The 13,433-nt window shown below is 36.3% G+C and overlaps 1 protein-coding gene across 1 annotated transcript; it reads left to right on the top strand.

Moving 5' to 3' along the window:
• Positions 1-309: 309 nt before the first annotated feature.
• Positions 310-10,712, top strand: LOC116723647 (interleukin-1 receptor type 1-like). The gene is made up of 8 exons (XM_032568707.1): positions 310-787; positions 3,864-3,930; positions 4,340-4,586; positions 5,773-5,956; positions 6,082-6,232; positions 7,782-7,847; positions 8,689-8,815; positions 9,148-10,712. The coding sequence occupies exons 2-8, from the start codon at positions 3,867-3,869 to the stop codon at positions 9,299-9,301; spliced, it is 993 nt and encodes a 330-aa protein (XP_032424598.1). The 5' UTR covers positions 310-787; positions 3,864-3,866; the 3' UTR covers positions 9,302-10,712.
• Positions 10,713-13,433: the final 2,721 nt, after the last annotated feature.

The raw sequence follows: 13,433 nt of genomic DNA, 5'->3' as shown, positions 1-13,433 counted from the left end.
CAATAATTATTATTTTTTTTTACATATGTTTCCCCCTTCTTAATTACATGTATTCAAGGTAAAATATAATTTCTTATAAAATGTGTATTGTCACCCATCAACATGAGATAGTATTGCTGTAATAAAATATTAACTAATTTTAAGCCTTTTCCACAACTATACATAGAGCTTCCACCAAAACAAGACAGCGTTTCTCTGGAATATCAACAAACTAGAAGCAGAAACATCCGAAACATAAAAATAAAACGCACCTCTGCCTCTTACCAGCTTGATGCCAGGAAAACTGACCTTAATGCGTGTTTATTCTAAAGATGACACATCTCCACTGAATCCCATTGAGTAGCCCTTCCAGGAACACCGAGCTCTATTTAGTGTGCGTTGTCTATTTATGACGAGTCTATGTTATTAATTCCGTGGATGTGACCAGAGTTGTTAATTAGTTATTCCACATCCAGGAAGGAAAACAAGCCCATAAGGACCATCAGTCAGCACTTACGAGGCAGGACAGCGCTCTATAAAAAGAGAGGGGAGCCGCGAGTCAGACCACAGACTGTGAGGAACTTCTTCCAGCAGGACCGCATCCAGCGCTGGCTTTTGTTCCTTCATCCGGTTCTCCTCAAACTGCCTCCGTGCGGGGGGACTCGTGAGGGTGAGCGCGCGCTTGGGTAACCCTGGTTCATTTCTGGCTCTTTTGCGCACGAGGACGGGGTTGATAAAAAAAAAAAAGGTCGGAGCGCGCGCGCTGACAGCAAGTCTCTAATCAGAAGGATCAACCTGAGCAGCAGAGGTGAGAAACTCACATTGAATTCACTTGCGCTCTTTTTCTGTTTGCTTTTATCACAGTTAATTTATTAATTAAATTTATACATATTTCAGATTTATAACTGTGACCGAGCTACAAATAAAAACTTTTGCTTCATGATTCTTTAATTTCCACAGAGGTGGCTAGGGACTTTAATTGACAAACCTTTTGAAAACTAGAAGTAGTTTTCTCTCAACACTTGAGTAATGTTGTTATCAAAGTTTTGCTGTTTAGTAAAGTTTACGACAGTACTATCATATTTCACATTTCACAGCTTTGCAGGTTTATTAATGCATTTTTTTTTATCACTGTCTATGAGGACAATATTAACTTAATTAGAAAGCTAGTATAAAAAAAAAAATAAAGTTCTGTATTTGATGCATACACGACAGTTTAAAGTGTTTAAAGTGCTGAAATGTAACCGTAGAAACATCTCAAGTTAAACATTAATGAATGAAGTAACGACACAAAAGAAAATCTAAATCATAAGTGCAAATGTTTAAAAATTGTTGAGCAGCTGGTGACAATTATTGAGTTGAACATTTCAACCCATTTTTCTTATGAAAAATAGTTTCCTACTTGAACTTAGTGAATTTGGCTGTCACTTATCATTTATATTTATAATTTATATTTATATGTAATTTATATTTGTAATTTATATGTTGTATGTAAATAGTGAACTTGAATTATTTATGGGTAAAATTAACACTAACACTGTAGTTTAAAGATTTCTCATTTTATAAAAAGTAGTGACTTCTCTCACTGCTTTGTGTTTTTTATTAAGGAAGTCTTTAAAAAGCCTTTTTTTTTTTGACACATAATGGAAAACAAATGTTGAGCGTTGGAGCCAGGGTCCTCAACCCGCTCCTGTGAGATTTGTTCTGCACACCCAGTTCGATGCTAATATCAAAGAACCCTGCTAACGTTGTGCAGCAACTGCTGTTGCTCTTCAAGTTCAAGTTGCCCCGAAAGTTAGAAACTTTAAGTGACGCTGTGGTTCTTCTTTAAAGTTAAAGAACCTCATATTACTGAGTAACTTCCTCAGTAACATGAGGAAGTTACTGTGCAAAAAACAAGTATTCACCGCATGTGCCACTAACTTCTTTTAAGAAACATTCATTATTCAGCACAATACAACGAGCTAGGTTGAATCACTTATAAAGTTGCGATGCATTAATAGTTCACAGCCTGGATTTAGCTTCAGGATGACTCACTAAGTGAATAATAACTCTTAGTTATTCATTTACAGCCTGTCGTATGTCATGTGTCTTCTCTTTGATGTGACAGTTTAACCAAAAAAGGACGACGACGATTTTAACAGAAATAGGAAGAAAGCAGCATATTCAAAAAACTGGGCAAAAGTCTAAAATCAAGATGAAACCTATACATAAATATGTTTATTTTATTGCTATAATTTGTAATATTATAAATTACATCACAGTGTGAATTGTTAGAATACGTTTTACTGTAATTATCAGATGGCTGGGGTTTTCTTGCTTAGACTTTGCTTTCTCCAGTGATTGTCCTCTGACTCCAGTTACGGTTTAAGCAGTTTTCTGATATTAGTCTTACTTTTTAAAGGGGCAGTGTTACGTAAAATCAACTTTTTAGAGCTATACAGAATGCTAAAAGGTTATTCCCTTAAAACCCGGAGTGTTTTAAGGGCTGAGCAAAATTCCTGGGTGGGCCTAGCTGCGCCTTCAAGACAAAGCTCCTCCTCAGAGCTGCTTTTTACAAGCTTCTGCCTCGCAGAATGTGACTCCTCTACTCGGCTCCTTCAGACTAGTCAGCAGCAATTAGCAAACACCTGGTGGACCTTCACACCTGCTGAACTTGTTAAAGGAATTACTTCTTGGTGCAACACTGGTAAAAATGTTGTTAAAGGGTTAATTAAGGAGCCGTGTTGTGACGACTTCCTGAAGGCGGAGTTTCACAAAGAGCAGGAGCTTCTTAAAGAGACAGAGGCCCAATTTCAAGACGTTAAATATCAACGTCAAATTTCTTTTAAGGCATATTTCATATATATAAGGCATATACATACATAGCATTTTTATAACAAATGAAGGTAACATAGTTACTTGATTGTGCTATAGAATAGCACTATGTGCCATTTAAGTTAGGATTATTGAAAGAGTTTCCTCGATCTTAAAACTAGCCTTTTCTTTTCTTTTAACAGTTATTCAGCAATGCTCAGGTATCGTCCACTGTACACTCAGAGGCAAATTGAGAAAAATCATATGTATCTATGATTATGCTGGAAATATTCCCCAAAAGCCAGAGACTTCACTATGGCTGCAGTTTATGCTTTGCTGTTTTTAATATGAGAAGAACTTTTTGACAAAATACATGTAGGGATCACCTGTCTGTAGATCCAAATTATAGTTGTGTATGTAATTGTTGAGCCTCACACTGAGGATAGTAAGTTACAATTAACATCAGTTTTAAACAAATGAATCATCCAGAGCTTGTGTGTTATGGGTTGATAAGAAACTCAACCGTAACAGTGAAGTTTCTGGATTTAAAAAATGGCAACTAAGCAGTTCTTTATCCATTCACAAAGGAAATGGACAATGCCAGATTAGTTCATTCAGTTAAAGTTACATTACTCACGTTGCCACTTTTTCAAAATAGCTGTTTTAAGCTTGAGTCACTGTTGCAATCAAATCTCCAAGCGAAGCTGAATCTGCAACATGAAAACTGGCTTGCAGTAGCAACACTACAGAGAAAGAATATCAAATATTGGCAGAGTTTTTATTGGCAACAGCTTCTGGTTTATCGTATTTATAGCTGCAAAGAAAGAAAAACTGGACGATATTTTGTTTGTGAAACATGATTTCTGATAAGGTTCTTCAGGAAATGATTTTGTAACTGCACAGATCGTAATCGTCTGCTGAGACAGCTTTCTGATGAACTTTCCAAAGCCCCTGTTGTGAAAGGAAATCTACCTGTGAGGCGGAGAAAAATCAGATTATTTAAACTACGTGTGTGTGAGAAGCAGACAGGAATTTGAAGACAAGCAAATGAGTGTGAACAGTTTGAGAATGAACTTTGTCTCTTTCAGCTAATGGACGTCTCCAGGCTTCTGCTGTCCGTCGTCATGGTGATGTCCACGTCTGATGGGACACCAGGTAGTTTTCAGCATATATAGGCAGTCACACTCATGAGGCCAGAATGAGATGCATGATGTAAGAAACATCATCAGCTATGTGATGTGACTGCAGAGTTTATGGCTCATGATGAGAGACAGTTCATCATGTAAACATGCACAACCAGAGGGCAAATTTAAAGGAAACAAAGCAAAGTTTGTTTTGGGTGACAAATGACAGAGAAAAACAAACATTCTGGGAATTCTGGTTACTCTCCTAAATCCTTAATTAAACAAAGAAGTAAAAGACTACATATTTTAAAAGATAAAAACCATAAAGGGCTTTGCAAAAGGGTAGCCAAAGGAAGGCAAAATGAAATGTTGTAACGCATTTCCATTAAGCATATGTTGACCATTCTTGTTTTAAGTATCTTCTTTATCCTCATTTTCAGAAGCATCAGATTCTTCCTGCTTTCACCTGGACCAGGAGATATATAAAGTTATTAAAGGTGAAGCATTTTATTATGTGCCCTACGATTTGGATGACCCCAACCTGCCTGATGCAAACATTACGTGGTACAAAGACGGGTCAGAGGTCATGAATATCACCACAGACGAGGCACACAGGATTCATTACCATGGAGGAGCGCTGTTTTTCTTAAACATCAGCGCTAACGATGCTGGTCACTATTCTGCCAGGTAAGTTCACTTAGTTTTGTTACGTTGCCGGACACTTTGGTATATCAAAAAAATGATGTTATGTGGATCTTAACATCAAGCCTTGTAATGTATTTGAGGTATTATCTAGTTTACCTTTAATATCTAGAAAGCCGAATCCAAGTAAACGCTATGAATATCAAAACTAAAGAACAAACTGAATAACTGTGGCAAACAAAACTAAAGTCCCACAAGTCTTAACCTAAAGTTTACTCTATAATTGTGAGATTCAATAAAAAACAACAACTTCAGATGACAGATTATATCACAATGACTTGTAAAGAAATTGGTTCTGGATTCGGTGTGTGTGTTTATTTTCTAACTGCAAATGTAGCAGGTAGTGTGGAGAACTTTGAACGGCCTTGTTGCTCAAAATGTGCTATATAAATAAAATTACCTTACCTTAAGTGTGAGATCTGTCGCAATAAGATGATTAGTAATTACTAACTTATTTTTGGAAAACTATAATTGCTCAGCTTATTATAGACACAGATAATGCTTCCATCCAAAACAAAAAAAGGACATAAAATGACATTGCAATACGTTCCTCTGCTGATAGACTGATGAAAAAGTGAAAGAAACTCAAGTTAAAAAAGTGACAGTTTTTCCTCCTCTGCCTCAAAGGAGGAAGTGATGGTTTAGTGCAGAAACCTCCAATTTCAGAGATTGTGCCATCTGTGATGGTAAGGTTATATTAGTAGACCACAAAGGGAAATATTTTGCTGTCATAATGGTTTTATGGTCTAACGCTGTTAGTCCACAAGCTGATCATGGCTGACCAATTAGTAAGGTGTGTTAAGCAACCAGAGAATCCGGTGTTCTTATGAGTGAGGGAACGAACGGTGCAGCAGTGAGCAAACAACCAGAGAAATATCTGGGTTTTCATTTTACGTAAAGAAAAATGTTATTAGTTTGAAACCAAAGCTTTTCTGAGGAGTTAATATACCTTGGTACCGGTTATTGGCCCATGACTAGATAGTGTGTTGCAGTAATTCTGCACTTTTACTGTTAAATGAACAGTTTTTAGTCACAGCAACAGATCTGAGGACATTTATCTCATGACCTTTACAAGATTTATTAATGTCTCTTTGTATTTCTAAGCTACCAGATCCTTTTTCTTCTTTGATGTCGGAGATCAGCTTATCTGTGAATGTTTCTTTCTCCACAGGCACATTGAGTCATCAGATGAATGTTTCTACTATCATCTGAAGATCGAGGTCTTCGATGAAACAAGTCGAGAGAATCTGACCTATGGATCTATCCGAAACTCTGACCAGAACAAAAACATTCCTTGTCCGCAGCCTGTTAAAGACACATGCAAAACATTTAACGGGAACTTCACCTGGTTCAAGGTTTGGGAATCTCTGATTACTTTATTTTGTGAAAACACATTACAACAGTGGTCGGTTTCTAAAACGTTAACAGAAGATAAAAAATGTTTCCATCCCTCCTGACGTCTTCCTCGTTTTTATTGCAGGGCAAGAATCTCATTCGTGGTCAACACAAAGAAAGCCTGTGGGTAAATGATGCAACAAAAGACGATGAGGACATCTACACCTGCATATGTACCTGGACTCACAACCACAAGGTGTACAACTCTTCTGGTTCCAGGAGACTTTTTGCTCTAGGTGAGTCCTTTTAGATGGTTGGGTATTCAGAGCCAGACAGGAATGTGCTTTGCAATATTAAATATAAATGAAGTGAAAAAGTATTTGCTCCTTCTCTGATTTATTCTGCTTTTTCTTCTTTGTCACATTTGTTTCATCAAACTGATATCAAAGATAAACTTAAGTGCATACTAAAAGCAGTTATAAAATGCTGATTCCATAAACTAAGAGAAAAGTTAACCAACTTTAACCACCTGGCATTCAGCTGATCAACTCTGTTCCATACGATCCTCATTGTGTTAATCTATTGTGTGTTTGCTGCCATCCTCTTACTAGATGTGTGTTGGCAATTTTTGCCAAGTCTTTTTCTTATTGTTGAATCCTAAACACCAATCTTAACTGAGTCAAGTGAGACCCTGCAGATCTTTAGATGTTGTTCTGGATTCTTTTGCGATTAATGACCTTCTGGTGTAATTTAGGCAGACTGCCCACTTCTGGAAGACTCTCCACTATTCCATGTTTTATCTGTTTATTAATAATGGCTTCACTGTGGTTCACTTTAGTCTTTATAACCATCTCCAGACTGATAGACGTTGATAAATTGTTTTTTATCTGTTCTTGAGTTTATTTAGCTCATTGCATGATGTGATCCTTCTAGAGATGTTTTGCCTTCTGCTTAAGTGATTTATTGATTTTTGCAGATCTGATAGTATTTAACTAGTCTGTTGCTAGTGAAAGTGTACTCTGCTTTCTACAAACATGAGATAATTCACGGCTTCACAAAAGGGAATTGCACTTTTACATTGTGCAAGATTGGTTTGGATAGTTTCTTTCTGTTGAAATAAGTCACCATTTGAAATTTGCTTTTTGTATTTTCTCCGGTTTTCTTAAATAGTAAAATCTACTTGATGGGCGGAAATATATATATATACATATATATAAATATATTATCTTATTTATTTAGACAAAAGTAAAATCAAGAAAGAAGGAAACATTTTTAATTAAAACAAAAGATCATGCCCAATTGACATGCAATTTTACATTATCTGTTCGAAAAGGAGCAGGTAGAAGACACAAGATCTTATTACCTTTCACACTCATCAACTTATAAACAATTAAATCTCCATTTTGGTGAGATTCACAAAAACATAAAGAATCAGTAAGGGAAGGGAAATATTTTTAAAGGGCTGCATGTAACCAGTCCTTATGAGACCAAATAAGTTAAAGCATCCTGAAAAATCTTTAGAGTCCGATTATCTTGTTTTACTTATATAATTTTAAATGGTTAGTTACAAGTTGCGTTTTGGAAAACTATCCGTTTTGTCTCACTTGTACAAAAAAAGGTTATATTCTTAATCCTGACTTTTGTGAGAATCCCAACGCTCTTGGTCGCCCCCTGTTGGTTTGGAGTCCCTAATCAGCAGCTTGAGTTGCTTAAACGCCTCTGGACATATATTTTGTCATCCTGGGAAATATTTTAGAGGGCATTTACCAGTAATTCAGTTTTTATTGGGTTCAGCTTCTGTAACGGACAACACAGTGAAAACCTTTCAATTTTGCTCCCTCACAGAGAAAGCCGTTTATGAAAAAGTAAAAATCATCTCTCCAAACACAACGGAGCAGCTGGTTAAGAAAGGTAAGAAAATGTCCTAAAACATTAACATCACAGCTCCTCAGTCTCAGTTTCTGTGCTTTATCACAGGAAAGTCGTAGTCAGAGAAAATTAACTGTTTAAAAGTAATACTTTTCTCATTATATTTACGGTAATTTTACTTGTATAGCACATTTTCAGCAACACGGCAGTTCAAAGTGCTGCACATGAATTAGAAGGAAATACAAACAAAACAAAAGAAAAGCAAGTGAAAATAAAAGTATAGAAGTACACATTGGTTCCCCATGTTTAATAAGAATATGATTTTATAAACTAGTAGAGGTTTCTCTGGAGTCTTGATCTGATAAAACGAGATGTTGGTTCTCCATGTTTGATTCTATAAAATAGATGGTCCTAAATGTTGATCTGACGTGATGAGTGGCTTCAGTGGTACTTCTTGCATGATTAACTTTGTTTTTTATTTTTGGACTGCCATGTTCAAATAGGCATCATCTGTCTGGCACAAATTTGCAATTTCTACACTGACTTTATAAAACCTTAAAAAAAAAAAAAAAAAGAGGAATTTTTGTAGACACTGTTTATGAGCAACATTTAATCACTTCTCATATTTTATGTTCCACACAATTAAATTTTGGTAAAGCTGTTGATTCGGCTGAATATTTACTTCAATTAAATGGCATAAATTAATGTACAATTATAAATATAAATAGTATTCATGTTCTTGGTGTGAAATAAATTCTGATTTAGAGATTGGTTGCAGATGAATGCAAATAACTCTTCAGTACAAATACAACATTGTTATAAAACACACACACGGTGAGTGGAAACTATATTTGAATGTAACAAACCATCATGTGTTCAACAGGCTCCAGCGTGAAGCTGAACTGCACTGTTTACTGTGGGATTAATGCAGTGAGGGACTGTGAGGCCACATGGTTTATTAATGGAAACCCAGCAAAGCAGATGGACGGATACAACGAAACCACCGCGTTGTAAGTCTGAGCATTATGTTAAATATTCTGTGGTAAATTTAGATTATAAGTCTGAATTTATACTTTTTCCACTTGAGGACGTCCGTTGTGCTAATAAAACATTTCTTAATAATCTATTAGAAAAGTTGAATAAAGTTATTTAAATGTCCATTCAGAAAATTTATATTTAAGTGTTGGTGTCGTAACAATTTTGTGTCATAGCGATTTAGTCAAGTGCTTACATCAGCATAACCGATGTTGAAGCAAGCACTTGACAGGTAATCGTTTTTCTCTGTTTATTTACCAATGATGTCCCAACGTTTTAATGAAGTAAATTTTGTTTTATTTCTTAGAGAGATCATGGATCCTTCAAAGAGAACCTTCTCCACAGCGACCCTGGCCATCGCACAGGTTTCAGCAGCAGATTTCCAGCATGAGTTTAAGTGTCAGGGCTCAGGATTTTATACAGTAACCTCTGCAACTTTAACTCTGAAGAAAGATGGTTAGTGTCAGGACGCGTTCCTAAACTTCTGCCTATGATATAATATTTGTAGAAGCAACTGTTAATGTCGCAGGTGATATTATGCTGACCCAAATTAACAATCATCATGCTGGCATATCCAGGTTTATTAGGGTTGTTTTGTGTGTATGTTTGATTACTTACCTTGTGTTACTTATATTCAGTTTTTCTTGGTAAATTCTGTTGATTTTTCTGTCGTTTCTAAGGTGTTGCCATATAAGCTAATTCCTCTGTGTTTGCTTATTTTTGTTTTGTTCTGCATCCTGTAATGGAGGGTCTTCACATGTGTGCCTTAAAATTCATTCAGACAGCTTTTTAGTTCTCATTAATAACTAGAAAGATGAAGCCCTAAAGTTCCTACACTGGCTCCCTGAAGTGAAGACAGCAGGTTCTAAGGCTGCGTTCACACTGCAGGCTGCAGTGACCCAATTCCGATTTTTTGACGTAATGCCAACTTTATCCGATCTTTTCATGACAGTCTGAACAACACAGATCGGATTCTTTTCGAATGTGACCCAGGCCACTTGCATATCCAATACGTATCCGATTCAAATGCGACCTGACGTTCAGGTCGCATCCGAACTGAACGTCACTGATACTCAACAAATCTCACTCCTTTGCGTCCTGATACGCGCAAGCACCGTTAGCAGCCATATTTACTTCTTCTTCTTATGGCGGTTGGCAGAACAGCGAGGACGCTGACGTTATTGCGCCCTCTACTGCGCATGCGGGACACTTTCAGGTCGTTTGCCCGTTCAGACTGCAGAACACATACAGGTCGCATATTTGTGGCAGTGTGAACGGCCCAGGCAAAAAAATTAGATTTGACACAAAAACAAAAAAATCGGAATTGGGTCACTTCAGGCTGCAGTGTGAACGCAGCCAAAAACGCTTTTGTTAGCTTGTAAATCACTTAATGGCTAAGTCCAAGACACATTAAAGGTGCGCTGTCGGTTTAAAAAATACATTAAGCCACCTGTTGTATCAAAACTCCAGCACATTCGGGTCTTCTAGTTCAGGTTTACTTTGCATCTCCAAACTCAGAACCAAACATGGAGTAGCAGCATTCAGTTTTTATTCTCCACTAACGTGGACTGCACTTCCAGAAAACTTCAAAAATGCTGAAACACTGAGTACCTTTAAATTAAGGATGACATTTTATTTTATATATATTTTCTTTTAGCTTAGTCCTTAATAACTACTGGAATATCATAAAGTGTAGTCTGATTTTCAAGCTGACATCATTGTCCCTTAATTTGCCATGAATGTAATGTTTTATGCTTGTTTGTTGTTGAATTTTATTTCTAGTCATGTAAAACACGTTGAATTACTTTGTTGCTGAAAATGTACCATTCAAATAAAGTTGCCTTCCCTTGCATGAATGTTATTTCCTTTGAACTTTTGCCAGGTTTTGTTCTTTGGGTTTCAGATCTTTATAGTTCAGTTACTCTCCATCAGTTTCCCTTCTTCAACATTTTTTTCTCTTTTGGGTCATTTATGACTTTACTACCCTGCTGCGGTGGACCAGGAGGGTCAGTAAAAGGCAAAAGCCACAACACCACAGTAAAAACAACAGAAGTTATGCTAAAACTATTAAGTTCCATATTATTATTTGTCCACATTTTGTTGTAAGACATACAGTACAGACCAAAAGTTTGGACACACCTTCTAATTCAATGGGTTTTCTTTATTTTCATGACTGTTTATAAGGCAAGAAATCCCACTTATTAACCTGACAGGGCACACCTATGAAGTGAAAACCATTTCAGGTGACTACCTGTTGAAGCTCATCAAGAAAATGCAGAGTGTGTGCAAAGCAGTAATCACAGCAAAAGGTTGCTACTTTGAAGAAACTAGAATATAAGGGCTATTTTCAGTTGTTTTACACTTTTTTGTTTAGTGCATATTTCCACATGTGTTATTCATAGTTTTGATGCCTTCAGTGTGAATCTACAATGTCAATAGTCATGAAAATAAAGGAAACTCATTGAATTAAAAGGTGTGTCCAAACTTTTGGTCTGTACTGTATATATGTTTTTTTTCCTTCACTAAATCTTTTTCTCTCACTTGTCTGTGCTTTGGCTCAGCCACACCAAGCATGACACAGGATAATATTTTAACATTGGGTAAATTAATTGGATGCTATTTGAATTTGCTAGAAAAGCACAAAGGTAAACAAAAAAAGGTTTTTCTGATTTCTAAAAACCCAGTGGGTGGTAGACCTGCTGACCCACTGGAGGTTTTCTGATGTCTATGCTTTGGGAACCAGTGGCTTAAACTGAACAATAAATTGCTGTTCTTAGGTGAGTTTTGTTGGATTTGTTATGAATCTTACTGAAAACATATTTGTATTTGTCTTCCAGAGTCCTTCACTTTCATCATTGCTTTTCTTGTTTTGGGAGCGTATCTGGTCTTGTTCGCCGCTGTGGTGGTGAAATACCTTGTCATTGACTCCGCTCTGTTGATGAGGCCCTACTGCCCTCCAAGAAGACGCAATAAAGGTACAATATGTTAAAGGTTTTGCTTCCTCAGATGAAATCTGTGGGTTACTATCAATTTAAAAAGAAGGCTAAATAAATAAGCTGAATTTAAGCCACCCAGCAATCATTTAACGATTCAGAGACATGAACAATGCTAAATAATAGGGTTTTTTTATGAGAAGATTGGCATTTAGTGAGCTCTAATGTCAGCACTTTTCTTCTCCCACCAATGAAATAAACAGTGTACATTGTTGTGGAGCAAGACGATATGGGGGAGCAAAGGCATATAAGCCCCAACGACAAATGAAAAATGTGATGTAGAAATGCGGAACCAGTCACTGTAAAAGGTACTACCTGGTGTATGTAGACCTAAACATAGTGCAGTACTTTTAGAATATACAGTCCTACCGATGGTCTGGACCCTATGCTATTGAGAAACGATTGGATCTGAATTTACCCAACATTGGCGGAGTCCAACTCGACGAATCAGATCCAATCATATTCAACAGAGTCCACGCCTCCAGCAATCAATCGTTTCTCAATAAGTAGCATCGGGTCCAGAACATCTATATGAAGCAAAGCGTAGAACAAGGGACTGATTTTCACCAAGTTAGTCAGTGATGTGATACATGTCATAATTCTGCACCAGCTGAAGACAGATGTTGTAAATCCAGATGTAAGTAAAGGCTGATGCAAGTAGTGTCAACGCTTTGGATGGAGTTAATCAATGGAAAGACAACAAAGTGATTGATTGATTCTTCAAATCTAGAATTCTTAAATTTGGAGGGCTGGTAGAATTTAAAATTGCTCAAATCTATTGCCTTAAACATTAAGGCATTTGATGCCTTAAAAAAATACTTTTTTTAAGGATTCGTAGCTTACGGACAAAAGAAAGCTTTTGTATTTCAGTTAATGGTATGAAATTATGGAACAAGTTAAATGAGGAGGTAAAAAGTGAAATTTTAATACAATTTAAAATGAAATACAAAGAGGTCATTTTCACAAGATATAGAACTATGGGTGAGAGATAGCACTAGTATGTTTATGTGAATTGAGGCTATCGCATATGAGTGTGTGGATGTATGGATATTTGACATATGTAAACTCAGATTAAATGGAAAATTAATTAACCTATGTTTATTTATTTATTTTTTTATTTAATAATGTGGGTCCATCTGAAAATATTGTATGAGTTTATGGGGTAGGAGTTGATAAGTTTCTTATTTCTTCCTACTCCTTTTCGAGTGTGTTAGGATTATTGTGGTACAAAAATATGTGTCTTTGAATTCCTTGTTCATGTGTGTAATTTTACACTTCCATCATGTTCAAAATAAATAATTTCACAATTGTGAACATCTGTCTGCTCCCGTTGCTCAACCATTTTTGAAACTCCATTATTACATCTTTAAACTGTGTAACTGTGTAACATCTGTGTTCTTATTCTGTACATGTGGATCTCTTTAGTATAAAAAACCGCTCTGGCAGAGGTATGGCTGTCGTCCTTCATTAGTAGAATAGAATAGAATAGAATATACTTTATTGATCCCCAAGGGGATTCGCTACTCCATCTGTTAAAATATCAATGAATTCTTAAAATTAAATAATATTGAACATCTTTTCAGGCCCTCCAGGATTTCAT

Source organism: Xiphophorus hellerii, chromosome 7 (assembly GCF_003331165.1).
Source record: "Xiphophorus hellerii strain 12219 chromosome 7, Xiphophorus_hellerii-4.1, whole genome shotgun sequence".
In the NCBI taxonomy this organism is placed as follows: Eukaryota; Metazoa; Chordata; class Actinopteri; order Cyprinodontiformes; family Poeciliidae; genus Xiphophorus; species Xiphophorus hellerii.
Note: the sequence above shows the minus strand (reverse complement) of the source record. Positions and strands in the feature narration are given on the sequence as shown.